The sequence below is a fragment of the Scyliorhinus torazame genome, chromosome 16 (genome assembly GCF_047496885.1).
Source record: "Scyliorhinus torazame isolate Kashiwa2021f chromosome 16, sScyTor2.1, whole genome shotgun sequence".
NCBI classification, from domain to species: Eukaryota; Metazoa; Chordata; class Chondrichthyes; order Carcharhiniformes; family Scyliorhinidae; genus Scyliorhinus; species Scyliorhinus torazame.
In genome coordinates, this window is record NC_092722.1 from 163,548,157 (window position 1) to 163,564,251 (window position 16,095).

The following is a 16,095-nucleotide window of genomic DNA, read 5'->3' on the forward strand; positions in this document are numbered from 1 at the left end:
GAGTAATGGTGGGATGGAGATAACAGAAGGATTGGGGAGGAGATCTGTAGCAAGAGCGGGGGGGGGGGGGTTTCATCCCCTTCCATTGGTTTTGCAATCAGGTACTGACAGGGTTTGCTTTTCGGGCACCCCACGTCAAGACACACCTGTTCCCCACTGGGTAAATAATCGGTGGGAGGATGAGGTGCTTAAGTGAGTGTCAATTGTCCACAAGGGGTTCAATATGCCGTAGAGCAGGATGGCCGCCCATAGGTTTTACGATCTCGAGCTTAATGGGGCAACGGTGGAAAACATGCGGGATCCCAACACTGCATTCAACGCCGGATTAAGGAAAAAAATCTCCACCTCAAAACTCATCTCAGTGAAGGCAATGCATTCTACTCTCTCTGTGTAAAAGTGTTTTCTAATTGCACTCCTGAATGGTATGACTTTAACTTTTACACCAAGTCACCTAGACCTAGCCACCCCAAACAGTAATAGTTTCCATATTTTATATACTTACTTAATATTCCCATTAATAGCCTGCAAATTGAGATCAAAACACCCAGGAACCTATCAAATTCCAAGGAAGCTGAGTAATCTCGCTTTGGAGGGAGTGATTACTAAGATCTGTTCGTCCAGATGTATCATGAGAAGAAATGAAAATACAGCACATAAAGAGACTATTAATACAATCTCTTACTGTCAATGTCCTCCATCAGGCTGGCTACAGTTAGAGATGATAGTTGAGTATACACAGTGTTAATGCAATCCCTTACGCCAATATCCTCTATCAGGCTGGTTACGGTTAGAGATGAAATTAAATGAAATGAAAAGAGACGAGAGTTGAGTATACACAGTGAGAACACAATCCCTTACTGTCAATGTCCCCCATCAGGCTGGCAACAGTTAGAGATGAGAGTTGAGTATACACAGTGAGAACACAAACCCTTACTGTCAATGTCCCCCATCAGGCTGGCAACAGTTAGAGATGAGAGTTGAGTATACACAGTGAGAACACAAACCCTTACTGTCAATGTCCCCTATCAGGCTGGCTAGAGTTAGAGGTGGTAGTTGAGTATACACAGTGAGAACACAAACCCTTACTGTCAATGTCCCCTATCAGGCTGGCTAGAGTTAGAGGTGGTAGTTGAGTATACACAGTGAGAAGACAATCCCTTACTGTCAATGTCCCCTATCAGGCTGGCTAGAGTTAGAGATGATAGTTGAGTGTACACAGTGAGATGACAATCCCTTACTGTCAATGTCCCCTATCAGGCTGGCTAGAGTTAGAGATGATAGTTGAGTGTACACAGTGAGATGACAATCCCTTACTGTCAATGTCCCCTATCAGGCTGGCTAGAGTTAGAGATGATAGTTGAGTGTACACAGTGAGATGACAATCCCTTACTGTCAATGTCCCCTATCAGGCTGGCTAGAGTTAGAGGTGGTAGTTGAGTATACACAGTGAGAAGACAATCCCTTACTGTCAATGTCCCCTATCAGGCTGGCTGTCCCGGGCATGTAGTTCATCTTTGCTCCTCCGGAAGTGACCCCGGCGCAGGATGGGTGACTTCCGGGCATGGCGGGTGGGCGGAGTCTGATTCAAACTATCCCCGGACTGGTTGATAATTAGTTTTGGGGCCGCGGCACAGTCTGTGGGCGGACCGAATGGGTGCCTGTCGGTGGGGTTTTGATTATTGAAGCGGACCCGGGGAAGCGGGCACGAGCGGGAGTCGGCGCCGCCGGGGCGCGCGGGCAGCAAAATGGCGGCGGCTGGGGTGAGCAGAGCAGGCGCTCGGTGCCCAGCGATCTTTCCCGGCGGCTCCCGGTTACCCCGGCGGCCCTGGATTCTTGGTCCGGCGTCAGGAAAGCGGCTGCCCGCGGACGGCTCCTTTAAACCCGAGCGGGTGTTGAGATGGAACAACCGCGGCCGGCTGACCCCCCCCCCCCCCCCCCACAGACGGGCCCAGCGGCTCCCCCCCGGCTCGGAGGGATGTCTCAGCGGGTTATAGTGCGGTGGATACCGGCGCGCGGGGGCGGGATCAGCGGGACCGATCTCATCCAGCACCTGCCCATGTAACTCGGTCTGTCAGGAGAGGCCCCGGTAGTTTAGATCGAAATGGGCCAAACAGACCCCTCTGCCCAAGGTCAAGGCTGGGGGTTGTTTAAAAAATATTTTGGTCAAGTTAAATCATTTAAATCGGTTGGGAATTGCGATCATTGAAATTTGCCTTAGACGCCGCTGTTATTTATCTTTCCGTCCGCAATGCGACTCGGGTGTCCTCTGGGTCGGAGTGATCGCCACCTTCTCTGCTTGCTTGTGTTGCTTTTTGCAGCTTTACCGAGCGTGCTTGCTCCGCGCCAGGGGAGTTTCGGCTGCTCTCCACCGAATGAACGAAGCAAATTGGAGGATCTCGACCTCCTTCATGAATCATAAACGCAACTTCAGCGCAAGTGAGTGCCTTGGGGAAACTCGGCATGTTCCGAAGGGTCTTGTAACAGTTTTGACCGAAAACACTAGCCTCTTCCAGGGGGCCCAGGGCGGGATTCTCCGACTCTGTGAATTGCGCCACGCCGCCCCAACCCCGGCATGCGATTTAGCGCCGGTGTGGTTGGCGTGGCGCCGGACGCGGCTAATTCTCCGGCCCGGATGGGCCGAGCGGCCTTAAGAAAAGAGCCGAGTCCCGCAGGCACCGTTCTAGCCTGCTCTGGGCCGGCGGGACCTCGGCGGGTAAGGGTCGGCCTTTTGGGGGGGGGGGGGGGGGTGCAGTCCGATTCTGGAGGGCCTCCGATGTGGTCTGACCTGCGATTGGGGCCCACCGATCGGCAGGCTGCCTTCTGTGGCTGGGGGTCTCCTTTCCTACGTGCCGGCCGCTGTAGTCCATTACAATAAAGCTCCAGTCTATTTGTAAAATATTAATTTAAAATGCTTAATCTCTCTGATCTTTTGGTTAGATTTTATCTCCCAGAGGATCTTATTTTTTGACAATCGAGAATGCATATTGGAGTTTCTATGTAATGATAAAAATATTAATTTAACAATCTTTATTAGTATCACAAGGCTTACATTAACACTGCAATGAAGTTACTGTGAAAATCCCCTAGTCGCTGCACAGTATTCAGGTACACTGAGGGAGAATTCAGAATGTCCAATTCACCTAACAGCACATCTTTTGGACTTGTGGGAGGAAACCGGAGCACTTGGGGTAAACCCATATAGACACAGGCGAACGTACAGACTCCGCACAGACAGTGACCCAAGCTGGGAATAGAACCGAGGTCCCTGGCGCTGTGAAGCAAAAGTGCTAACCGCTAAAGCAGACGGAAAGAAAATGAACATTCAGGAAATGTTTGATCCATTAAATTATTTTGTGTGGTTGTGGGATTAGCAGGAGTGTAGACTCTAAAATTGGTGCTTGTGTGTTTCAGCTTGTTCAAATTTTGCTCCTGCTGTTACCCAACATGCTCCATTTTTCAAGGGCACTGCTGTGGTCAATGGTGAGTTCAAAGAGATCAATTTGGATGACTTCAAGGGAAAATATCTGGTCATTTTCTTCTATCCTCTGGATTTGTAAGTAATCTTGGCATGTGCAATTTGTTTAAAGCTTGATCGTAAGAGGAAGAAATTGTAATGTAGATTTCTTGTCAAATTTCACACAATGCAGCTTTCAGAAGTCCTCTTTTAATAACTTACAAAAACAATTCTAATGCATGCAACAGTATATTGTTGCAAGTCAGTCTTTTATAAGAATTTTTTAAAAAGACTAGAAATTATCCTGTGTTGCTCAGAGTTGAGGAGGAGGAGGAGGCCCTGAACATCTTGAGTTGTGTTATCAGCTAAGAAAATATTAGCCAAGTGATGGGTGGGGTACATCTTTTAGGGAACAAATACTGTTGTGCTCCCATATCTTGATTACTCACTGTATTCTGTGGTGTGGGTCAGGTTTCATTAATTATTTTTAAAAAGTTATTTTTATTCTAATTTTCAATGTTTTACATTTTGCTAAAAACAGCCCGTTAAGCCCCCACCCCCCTGGGCAAATTTCACCGTCTCCAGGGCCAAGAACTCCAGCGGCCCCCTTGCCATGCCAGGGAACAGGGTGGAGAAACTAATCTTCACCCCAACAGTATCTGCCTACGTGCAAACAATGAGGCGAAGGCTAAAACATCTGCCTCCGGGCCGTCTGACACCCCGAATATGACTTCCAGGGGACCAGGCTCCACATCTATATGCAAAATGCTGAGATGGTGCTGAAAACGGACCTCCAGAACCTTTCCAACTTCGGACAGGACCAGAATGTATGCACGTGATTTGCAGGGCTCCTCCCACACATCTCACAGATGTCCTCCACCCCCTCAAACAGCCGGCTCATCCTTGCCTTCATCAGGTGTGACCTGTACACCACTTTCAGCTGTAACAGCCCCAGCCTCGCACACAAGGTCGAGGCATTCACCCTCTGCAGCACCTCACGCAACAATCCCTTCTCCAAATCCGCCCCCCAACTCCTCTTCCCACTTACCCTTAATCCCCTCTGTGGATGCGTTATTCTCCTCAAATCCTCTCATAAATCACTGAGATGATCCCCTCTCCAATCCTCCTGCTAACAGCACCACCTCCAACAATGAAGAGGCGGTGTTATTGGGAAGGTCGCCTGATTTCCCCCTCCTCCCATCCCCGGAACCTCACATCAATGCTCCCGGCTCAGAACTGTGATTCCTCCTAACTGGCATCACCCTTGACCCTGCTTCCAACCTAAAATGCTGCCGGAACTGCCTCCAAATCTCATTAATTATTTTAACTTAGATTTTTGTTGCTTTATTTCTGTGCACCTACTTCTCTCTTATTGCTTACTGTGATCTCTCAAGTTTGTTTTCTCTCCTTTTGAATCCCTTCCTTATCAACAATAATCTTGGCTATTTTTCAAATTGCCTGGTTTATATCTGTAGTTTAAGGATTGAAGGACAGGTGTTCCAGTTTCCGGTGTGCACCACTACGATGCTTTTTACAAGGCAGCAATTGAGAAAAAGGATTTTAGTTTTTTTAATGCAAAGTTAAATACACTTCCTATTTTTTTTAGATATGAAGAGTTTACTGGCTTATTACATACTCTAGTTTGTTCCTTAGCATCTTATTTTGCAATATTTGAGAAGTGGGAGACCATAAATGCAACGTGAAAAATAATCAGATTGCTACAGGCAGATTTTAGAATGTTGGTAATGTTGCAGTGCTTTCCATTCCTTTTTGCTTTTTTCTCAATTATTATTCACACTTGAACCATCATAAAGGTTTTCTCACATCAAATACTTAGGATTCTTTTGAAAATGAACCCGCTGAGAACTGTGCTTCCAAAACAGCTTTTAGATTATTTAACCCAGTTTATCCCTTTCAACAGCCACTGCATTTACAATTTGAACAGGTAAAGTCCCCAGTATTTCCAAATATTCCATTTGAATGCTGTAGTAACTACACTAAATGCTAAGGAAAACATGATTTTAAATTCTAAAAGTGGAACGTGAAATTGCTGGAAGGTACCCTTATGTGTAGTTCCGAAAGATTGTTTAGGGAGTTGTTCAGATATCTGGGCAGTTACATTCCCTCAGTCTCAGTCCCTATTTTCCCACAAGATAACTTTTATAGGAATAGGTGGAGGTTTTTCAGACCTTCTGTGTCTGTTCTATCATTCAGTAAGATCATGGCATCTCTGTGACCCAGTTCCGTATCTCGGTCTTGGTCCATATTCCTCAATGTCTTTGGTTAACAAAAATCAATTAACATCAATTTCCATTTGCAGAAGAAATTTCTAATATGCTCATTTTCTAATATGCTTCCATTCTTTGCATTATCTAATCTATAGCCTATGCCCTGTAACCAACACCATCCGTTCCCTTAATATCTTGCAAATCTAATTTCTAGAGAAACAACCCTAGTTATCTCTTCTTGTAATTGAACACGGTGTCCAGGTATCATTCTGGTGACTATGCTGCACTCCCTCTAAGGTCAATATACTTTTCCTAAAATGTGGTGCCCAGACTTGTGATAGTACTCTAGATATGTTCTAACTGCTTCATATAGCTGCAACATAACTTTTTATATTATAGTCCGTTGGCTGGAAAGGGATTATTTTCTGTGCGTATCCGTGCCAATCCACTATATTTAATCTGTAGCTGAATGGATTGTCAAATCTCTTTGGACCTCTACTGTTACAGATTTTCACCCTTTAGGAAGTCCTCCTTTCTCTCTTTTTTAAGGTCCACATGGATGACTTCACGTTATCCTACCTTGAATTCTGTTTGCCGTAACTTTGACTATTGTTCATTTTCTTCACTCCCGAAACAATATTTTGTTATGCACACAAAGATGCAGACAACGATTCCAGGTTTTAAGTTCCATTTTAAAAAACACATTTGTGTGTATAAAATAAAGTGTATTCCTGTTCATCCTTTTAAAGTGTTTGCTAGATTGCAAACCAGTGATGGATTTTCCTTGTCATTGTTCTAGGTTATGTGATCTAACAAATTCGTTTTTTTTTAAAGAAAAAAATATTTATTTTCACAGCACCTTTGTCTGTCCAACTGAGATCGTTGCATTTAGTAACAAAGCAAATGAGTTCCATGATGTAAACTGTGAAGTCATTGGTGTTTCGGTAGATTCTCATTTCTCTCACCTTGCCTGGATCAACATTCCAAGAAAGGTATGGGAGTAGACATGAAGATTTTTAAAACCTGAGGTCTGTGGTTTACTTGCCTTTAGAAAAGTTTGGATTTCAGTTAGTGCAGTAGTGTGGCACAGTAGCACAGTGGTTAGCACTGTTGCTTCACAGCGCCAGGGACCCGGGTTTGATTCCCAGCTTGGGTCACTGTGCGGAGTCTAAGTGGGTTTGCTCCAGTGCTCTGGTTACTTCCCACCAGTCCCGAAAGACGTGCTTGTTAGATGAATTGGACATTCTGAATTCTCCCTCAGTAACAGGCGCCTTAGTGGCGACTAGGGGATTTTCACAGTAACTTCATTGCAATGTTAATATAAGCCTGCTTGTGACACTAAAAGATTATTATTCTTATTCAAATGCAAATTTTATAGAAGAAGGGCAGCACGGTAGCATTGTGGATAGCACAATTGCTTCACAGCTCCAGGGTCCCAGGTTCGATTCCCGGCTTGAGTCACTGTCTGTGCGGAGTCTGCACACTCTCCCCTTGTGTGCGTGGGGTTCCTCCGGGTGCTCCGGTTTCCTCCCGCAGTCCAAAGATGTTTGGGTTAGGTGGATTGGCCATGCTAAATTGCCCATAGTGTCCAAAATTACACTTAGTGTTGGGTGGGGTTACTGGGTTATGGTGATAGGGTGGAGGTGTGGAACTTGGGTAGGGTGTTCTTTCCAAGAGCCGGTGCAGACTCGATGGGCCGAATGGCCTCCTTCTGCACTGTAAATTCTATGAAATGCTATGAAGGTAAATATTGCTGCTTCAATTCTCTAGAATGTCACATTTGTTTAAAATAAAGTAGCGTCTATTCAAACAAAAAAATAATATTTTGGGTAGTTATAAAGAAGTTGGAGAAATATAAGAAGTTAAAATCCATAAAACATTGTTCATGAGTAATCAATTTTTGGAGTGGGATCAATTTTAGATACTTTTATTTCTGTACATGCTTTTACAACATAAATCTGAAGTTTGCGAATGATTATTTCTGCTTGGTATAAAGTTTTAAAAAAAACACATTTCAACATCTGGCAGTCATTTTTCTTTTACATGAAAGATTTTCTAATTAAATTTTGTTAAATGTTCTTTCATTCCAGAGGGGGGGTCTGGGGCATATGAATATACCATTGTTGTCTGATTTAACAAAACAAATCTCTCGGGATTATGGCGTGTTATTGGAAAACGCTGGTATTGCTCTGAGGTAAGAGGTTCTGTGCTTCAAGAAAAGTGTGAATAGTGTATTGTTGCAGGTTAGGCAGAGCTGAAATAGTGGTCTAGCATCAGTGGTAGATACAGAATTATGTTACACTAATTAGATCCAGATTGAGGGTTAGACTTCAGTTTGTCATATTGAAATGAATGGAAATGTGGAATACTTTTCCCAAAGCATTAGTAAAAAATCCTGCAGTTCTTCAAAATAGCATTAGAACTTTGTCAACATATCTGCAGTGGCTGCAATGATAAATATAATGAATGGTAGAATACAGCACTCCCTCCTCCCCCACCAATGCCATGTGGTAACAATTCAATTCATTTTATTTAGTCACCTTAAATTAATTGTCTGTAAATGGATCAAAAGGTAAAGGCATCCTTCAAATCTATATTCTCAAGATATCTTCAAGAAGTGCTTGAATATTATTAAAAGTATTAATTTTGGCCAGGATCTTGCAGTCAGCAGGGATGTGGCAAAAACAGAAAATACTGGAGAATCTCAGCAGGTCTGACAACATCTGTGGAGTGAGAAGGGAACTAATGTTTCAAGTCTGGATGACTTTTTGTCAAAGGGCAGCACGGTAGCATTGTGGATAGCACAATTGCTTCACAGCTCCAGGATCCCAAGTTCGATTCCGGCTTGGGTCACTGTCTGTGCGAAGTCTGCACATCCTCCCCGTGTGTGCGTGGATTTCCTCCGGGTGCTCTGGTTTCCGCCCACAGTCCAAAGATGTGCAGGTTAGGTGGATTGACCATGATAAATTGCCCTTGTGTCCAAAATTGCCCTTAGTGTTGGGTGGGGTTACTGGGTTCCGGGGATAGAGTGGAGGTGTTGACCTTGGGTCGCGTGTTCTTTCCAAGAGCCGGTGCAGACTCGATGGGCTGAATGGCCTCCTTCTGCACTGTAAATTCTATGAACATTGTTTTGCTTCAAAAAAATATTTTTCCATTTCTGCTGTACCATACCTGTAAAGGGCCGTGATCGCTCCATACCACAATCAATTAAAAGTTGTGGGTCAAATGAATTCCATGATATACTTTGGGATTCTTTAAATCCTGGCCCATAACAATGCACCATCTTCATGGGGTTTTATGGCATAAATAATAGCATAAAATCTGGAAGTCTACACCAATTTGATGATTTTCATCTGCAAGGTATCAATAGTACATCCTATGGAAGATAAAAGAATCAGTGGCAGCAACTTGAGGATTTTCACATTGAACTGTTAGTTTCATAGAGTAATAACAGTGAAAGATGTTGCTAACATTCAATTACTGGCCAGTATATTGTTGTATCAATTTAAGTAGCATTTTAGAATTGCTAATATCAAAATATTTTCTAATAATCCAGTTTGCACTCTGAATTCGGCAACAATCTTTGTTCCAAAGATCAGCAAAATCGTTGCTTTTGCTTCATTGCAGCACGAGAAGAGTGTGCTGCATTGTTGAAGGTGCTGTCTTTTGGATGAAAGATTTATTCTGATTTCAGGTAGACATAAGAACTTTTCCCTCGACCATAATCTTGATACATACTCGTATGCTATTTATAGAGCTTTGCTGTATGCAGTTGTTTATTAATTTGTCTACATAATTTCATTTCAAGAGTAACCTGTTAGTTGGAAAGTGAATTAGCATTTCCTGATCTAGTGAAAGGTGCAAAGTATATATTTTTTGTTTTCCCCCCCCCCCCACATCGTATGAATTAAAATTTTGGCAAACTTTGAATTTTAAAAATTTGTTTGCTTGCTGGCTGAGACTGAAGTTTCTGACTCAAGCTTATCTGCAGTCTTTCTTCCACGTCTCGACAAATTGTTAGAACATCTGCATTCTTATTAGTTACATTAGAAATTTGTGTGGGGAAATTGGGAAAAATTTTTTTTAGCGATAATAATAACGGTGCTTATTTCTGGACTGCCACAATTGTCCATCGTTATATATTCATTGTCTTTCCCTACCTAAAATAAAACGGTGCAATTCTCACTTCTGCACATCATAGTTTTACTTTATTCAAGTAGGTGAAAAATCCAACCTTTTTTTTTTACACTAACTTTTGAAAATGACCACTAGGCAATAATTCTTTGGAGTAGTGACAAAGTAAGAGCAACCTTGAATTTTCTTGAATATGCATTCATGTTCATCAGCTGTGCAGCACCACAGCTTGGTGCACTACGCCCAGGCAAGAATGTTACCATTGGGATAAAGTTAACATCTGAGAGTAAATCCAAATGTGCACACAAATGACTTGTGCTCATGATTGTGAGCCACATGGACAAGATTTTTCTTTCTCCTTCCACTGCCTTTGAACCGTTCAAACCATCCAGGACAGTGTTTCACTGAGATTGGTGGAACAGACTCACTTTGTGCAACAGTACAACAAAGGTGGGAAAAGGAGGGCCTGTTCAACCACGGAAAAAGGCTGTGGAGGACAGGTTTTATTAACAAGAGTGGCCCTCTGGTGTAGATGTGGTTCTGCAAAGTTTTGTGACAGAGGGAGGAAAGTGTGGAAATGCACCCGAGTTCCAGAGATCAGGGTGCAGCTTTTGCAGGCTGTTTCCACTGACAGGAGGGTCAGTAATCGAGCATAGAGACAAGATAATTGACAGAATATGCTGATGGGAGATGTAAATTTTTGTGCACAGTAAGTTATAATCCATTCTATAGCTCTTCCAAAGTGCTGGTACAGGCTTATTGGACCAAATAGCCTCTTCTATTTAAGTAATCTTTATTCACAATTGTTCCTGAAATAAATGCTGCAAAGACAGAAAATAACACCATCTCCTTCTGTTGTCCCTCTCAGAAAGGGGACATTGGGGCGGCATGTGGCGCAGTGGACAGCACTGGGACTGCGGCGCTCGGAACGCAGGTTTGAATCCCGGTACTGGGTCACTGCCCGCGTGGAGTTTGCGTTGGTTTCATCCCCACAAACCAATGATGTGCAGGTTAGGTGGATTGGTCATGCTAAATTGCCCCTTAATTTGAAAAAAATAATAATTGGGTACTTAAATTTTTTTTAAAAGAGAAAAGAAAGGGGATATCAAAAGAGTAGGATTGTACTCAGGCCCATTGTGGCCCAGGGTCACCCCTAGATTGCAAAGTCTATAGCCTGTTTCAAAATATTAATGTGCCTTTAAAGTCAATTTGTCTGTATTTATAATTTATAGTGAAATGGGCTGATTTCTGCTACATTTCTCAAAAGTAAATGGATAAACATTGCTCATGGAAGCAGCCAGTAGTTCTTCTCATCAGTTCCTTTTGCCACGTCGTGTGTGTATGTACATGACACAAAAACATTATTAAGTCTGGTTATTAAGCTCTATCCTTCCTGCAAAGGGGGAATATGTTCATGTATCATCATTTAGACTTAGCAGTTGCAGAGTTGAACAATAGTACACCTCAACCAATGACCTTGAATATTTTTAACTTTCTATATCCGTCATTATGTGACTTGATGGTGCCAGCTTTTGGACTAGATTAGAGGTGTTTTTTTCCTCCAAAAAGCCAACTCATTCTCTTCAGTTGTGATACCTCAACCACATGTAGAAGATTTAGTTTATTGGTTTGAACTCCAGATTCAGAGGTAAGACAACCATGTCCTAGCACTGTTACTTCCCTAATTATAATAATCGTTTATTGTCACAAGTAAGCTTCAATGAAGTTACTGTGAAAAGCCACTAGTCGCCACATTCCAGCACCTGTTCGGGGAGGCCGGTATGGGAATTGAACTGGTCTTGTTCTGCATTACAAACCAGCTGTTTAACCCACTGTCCTACTTTGTCCTCGATTTTGAACACTTAAGCCTTTCCCCCTCCACTGACACGCTTGAGGCATTTTTTCAATGTAACAATTTCAATTTTTTACACCATAAATTTGAAATATAATTTATAAATCACTTGCTGTGTAGTTGTACCAAATTAATTTTTTTCTGATTTCCTCACTTTTAAAATGTTCTAATTTTACCAGAGGTCTTTTCATCATTGATCCAAACGGCATTGTCAAGCACATCGGCATCAATGATCTGCCTGTAGGTCGCAGTGTCGAAGAGACTCTACGCTTAGTTAAGGCCTTCCAGTTTGTGGACACCCATGGAGAGGTTTGCCCAGCTGATTGGACACCTCATGCTCCAACGGTTTGTAAAGTTTGCTTCATAGCAATTTAATGAAATTGTGTTGCTTGTTCTTATTTTTTAACTTTGCAACTTAACTTAGTTTTCACAAAGTAGGTTTTTGCATGAATTATAAGATCTATATTTTCTTAGCACTTCAAATGTGAACGTGTATTTCAAGCCTTTTAAATTCATAATAGCAGATTTCCCATCAATACTGAATTTGAAGATGTTTGTTTTAATACTGTTGCTAACTTTTGCCTTCGTTTAATTGCTCTGTTTTATCACCTTTGCTCTTGTGTCGCCAGGTATCTTTCTGATACTGCCACGTGGTTCAAGTCCGAGTAATGATCAATAATCCAATACACCGCTTAGTAAGATTTAAATCAAAGCACATTGATTATACACAGTAATCACTACTCATGCATAAATTCTACGCCTAAGCTACTTCTACAACTAACCGGCCTATACTTAACTTGGAACTGGCCCACCAGGTCAGGTAAACGAATGGCCTTTCGTTCGGATTCTGAGCCTGCGGGATTCGAAGTTGGTACAGATTGGTAGCTAGGAGCGCCTATCTCGTAGCGAGCGTTGGAGTAAGACTTACTGGATATCAGCAGTGGCTGGACTGGTCACTGTCAAGGGTTGGTTCGTGTTGCTGAGTGACCCGGTCAAGAAGAACGATTTGAACTTGGGCTTGATTCTTAAAGTCCCCAGAGGCTTCCTGCCTTTCGGGGCGGACCCTGTACCTGGTTCCAAGTGATTGGACTTTGTCCCAATCACGGTTCGATTTTCTCCAATGCTGGAGCGGTTCCTTGATCGATGGGTGGTCTTGAGATGGTTGTTCACCTCCCTTTGTGTAGGCTACTGCTGGTGCCGACGAGTCTGGGTTGGCTTTATGTGTCTAAATGTTGGTCATTGTTCCCGGGGATTGCTCATTAATATGCAGGTGGCTGGTGTTTTGTTATGCTGATGGTTGCTGGTATCGATCTTGTCTGGCCTTTCCAGAGGTAAATACACACTCAACCTGCAGCTGCTCGTTTTTGTCCTGTTGGCTGATTTTCCCATCAGCCTTTGCCATTCACCATTTTAAATCGGGAGTTAGCCATTTTAACTGGCTACAATACATTCCCACTAAACATTGACATCTGTTTGTCCTGCTCCAGAATTAAAGATCCACTTCCCAATAAATATAACTGGTCTATCTCTTTCCATTTCCCTTCAATAGTTCCTGTCTGTCACCCACTATAAATGTTTTCTCTAGCTGACCACTCAACTAAGAGAATCTATTTCTCTAACTCCAACCTGTTTTAATTTTTTACATTTATATCCAATCAACTTAGACTGCAAGTGTGTCTCTCATTTCCCATGAAATACTTTGTTATAATCCAATAACAATAATTGCATCATTGACTGCTGTCTATATTACTCCTCCATGCCCTCTCTTGCTTCACATCCTATTTCCTTTCTACTATTTTTCTCTAATTTCTTTTCTCATTCCCACCCCCACTTTCTTTTTCCCCTCTTATTTGCTTCTGCAACACTTTACATTCCCCCTCACCATTTTGTAGAACTCGGTGTTATATTGGGAGACTAGAGGAAAAAGAACATTAGGTCAGGGAAGCAACGCCAATAAGTTATGGATGTGAGGGTTATAGCAAAAGCAGATCAAATAGCCTCTTCTGGGCATGTTAATTTGAGTCTGACTGCAGATCTGTTTCATACACAGGGCGTGATTGAGGAATGAACATAACATTTCTGGAATCTCCTTTTGCAGACACAAATGCCTACTGGGTATTGAGCAGTCAGCAGTGGGCAAATTGAATTCAATTTTTCTCTTTGTTGGGCCGTGTGTATCCAAAGTCTAAAATGAAGAGTTGGGTGTTGCTATTGTCTGTGTATTGTTCATGGAAGGAAACAGACTTGTTGGAATCACATTTCTGCATAAAATTAGAATTATCTTATTTAATTTGTGTGGCTATAATGGAAGCCCTCAAACTGTCAGCTTGGGACATTTTTTTAGCACAATGAAATTGGATTGAGAAAAGATTGAAATTGGGTCAAATATTTTATACGGCTTGAATCTACAACTGCTTATTCAATGAGAAATAACTGACGTACTTTCTGGTTATGACCTAGATGATGATCATCATGATGAACACACACCATTTTGTTACAATGTAAATTCTGTTTCAGTTAGCCTCAGTATTTGTATGTGGGTGTTAATAAAATTAAATGTTTCCTGTTCTTTTAGAAGACTATGCTGTTTCATCTTAAACAAAATAGAGTTATGTGAAGTAGAATGGGAAGAGGCTTATGTGCAGCATAAACATTGGCATTGACCATTTGGGCAGCATAGCCTGTTTCTCTGCTGTAAACTTGGACGATAAGGGAATCGTGTAGATGGGCTTTAGAGTGGTTTCACAGGTCGGCGCAACATCGAGGGCCGAAGGGCCTGTACTGTGCTGTTATGTTCTATGGAATTCACTGTATAATGTGCTCTGACAACACTAATCTGTAGTTCATGACAACTTAGAAGTTCAGTCAACAAGGTTAAAATGAAATTATAGGCAAAAGTTAACAATCAACTAGTCAGACCCATGTGTCATTGCTTATACTCTCACCCTTGGCTGATGATCAAGTGTTCTAATATAATTTAAATGGAATATGAACAATTGAGCCTAGGCTGCTCCCTCAACTTCCCAAATGATTGAAAATTATTTGTCACCTCAACATGACATTTTAATTGACTTAAGAAACTCTGTATGGATTGTGGGATTGAAGCTATTTTATGCAGGCCAACATGTTGGGACTGCATTTTGCTGAATCGCTGTTACTTTTAGCTTCGTTAATTTACTTGTGCATTTCAATGTGTGGCACAGTGGTTAGCACTGTTGTCTCAGCATGCCAGGGACCCAGGTTCCATTCTGATCTTTGGTGACTGTGTGGAGTTTGTACGTTCTCCCCGTGTCTGCGTGGGTTTCCTCCGGGTGCTCTGGTTCCCTCCCACCGTCCAAAGAGGTGCAGGTCAGGTGGATTGGTTATGGTGATGAGAACAGCTTTCTGATGTTATAAGTGACAATTTATAAAACATTTCCAGACCACTTGAAATTTCTGCACTTGAACTTCTCAAGCGTGGACTATACACTGTAACATTCCTGGAGTTAGTCAATCTTTAACACTATTATTGCAGAAACATGTTTCACCTACAGGTGTAATAATTCTGTTCATGATTTATTTTACAGATCAAGCCTTCTCCAGAAGCTTCGAAAGAGTACTTTGCCAAGGTCGCGGAGTAGCATCTAATTTACATACATTACTTTTGTTCGGTTTGGACTATTCGGATTATTGACGGAGATGATTCTTTTTTTATTTGGTGTCAGATTAAAGTTTACCAGGCCGAAGATACTAAATTTGACATGTTTGTCCAGTGAAATTTATTGATCAAAAGAAGACCACCATGTACTACTGAATTCTCTCTCGTTTTCAAAAATATGTATCCTGAAGTAAACCAGAAGAATTAATATCGGGCAAAATATCATGACCATTTAAAGTGAGGCGATAGCTAACCATGTACTAGAAACGAATTGAATGTGTACTTATGTACTTATTATAAAATAAATTCTGTTTATTGTTTAAATGATGAGTTCAACTATGTTTTAAATATATAGTTATCACGTGTTAGCATATAGACTTCTAAATAAAGATATCAATGCTTGTGTATTGTTCTTTGATTTCTTTCAAACTGCTACAGTGCTCAGGAGTGTTTTACATTTCTGAAATTGAGACTAAATCTAGTGCTAGTTAATGCTAGAGAAACTGCAAGATTTGTACTTACTGTTTGAGTTGTACTTGGAAGGTTACAATTTTGGCCTTTTTGGGATATTTTTGGCATTGGGTTTCTCACAAGATGGCTGCTATAGAATGGTTAGAGCATGGAAAGTGGCCATTCTGTTCATTCTAAAACCATAGAATTCCTGCAGTGCAGAAGGAGGCTATTCGACCATTGGGTCTGCACCTAACCCTGGGGCATCATGGTAGCACAGTGGTTAGCACTGTTGCTTCACAGTGCCAGGGTCTCGGATTCGATTCCCGGGTTGGGTTAC

General features: G+C 42.1%; 2 protein-coding genes across 6 annotated transcripts in view; one reads left to right on the top strand and one right to left on the bottom strand.

Moving 5' to 3' along the window:
- LOC140393197 (U6 snRNA-associated Sm-like protein LSm1) overlaps positions 1 to 1,583 on the bottom strand; it is a 53,751-nt gene extending 52,168 nt beyond the window's left edge. Inside the window, exon 1 of one of the 5 annotated variants that reach the window (XM_072479359.1) lies at positions 1,467 to 1,583. In XM_072479359.1, coding sequence (XP_072335460.1) covers positions 1,467 to 1,563 — 97 coding nt within the window. In that variant the 5' untranslated portion in view covers positions 1,564 to 1,583. Of the gene's footprint in view, positions 1 to 502; positions 562 to 682; positions 714 to 858; positions 890 to 1,466 lie in introns of those variants that run through there. The other 4 variants (XM_072479360.1, XM_072479361.1, XM_072479362.1 and 1 more) reach the window with 4 other exon arrangements.
- Positions 1,584 to 1,602: 19 nt separating this feature from the next.
- Positions 1,603 to 15,710, top strand: LOC140393196 (thioredoxin-dependent peroxide reductase, mitochondrial-like). Its single transcript, XM_072479358.1, has 7 exons — positions 1,603 to 1,760; positions 2,319 to 2,436; positions 3,412 to 3,553; positions 6,539 to 6,674; positions 7,773 to 7,876; positions 11,848 to 12,013; positions 15,235 to 15,710. The coding sequence occupies exons 1-7, from the start codon at positions 1,746 to 1,748 to the stop codon at positions 15,286 to 15,288; spliced, it is 735 nt and encodes a 244-aa protein (XP_072335459.1). The 5' UTR covers positions 1,603 to 1,745; the 3' UTR covers positions 15,289 to 15,710.
- Positions 15,711 to 16,095: the final 385 nt, after the last annotated feature.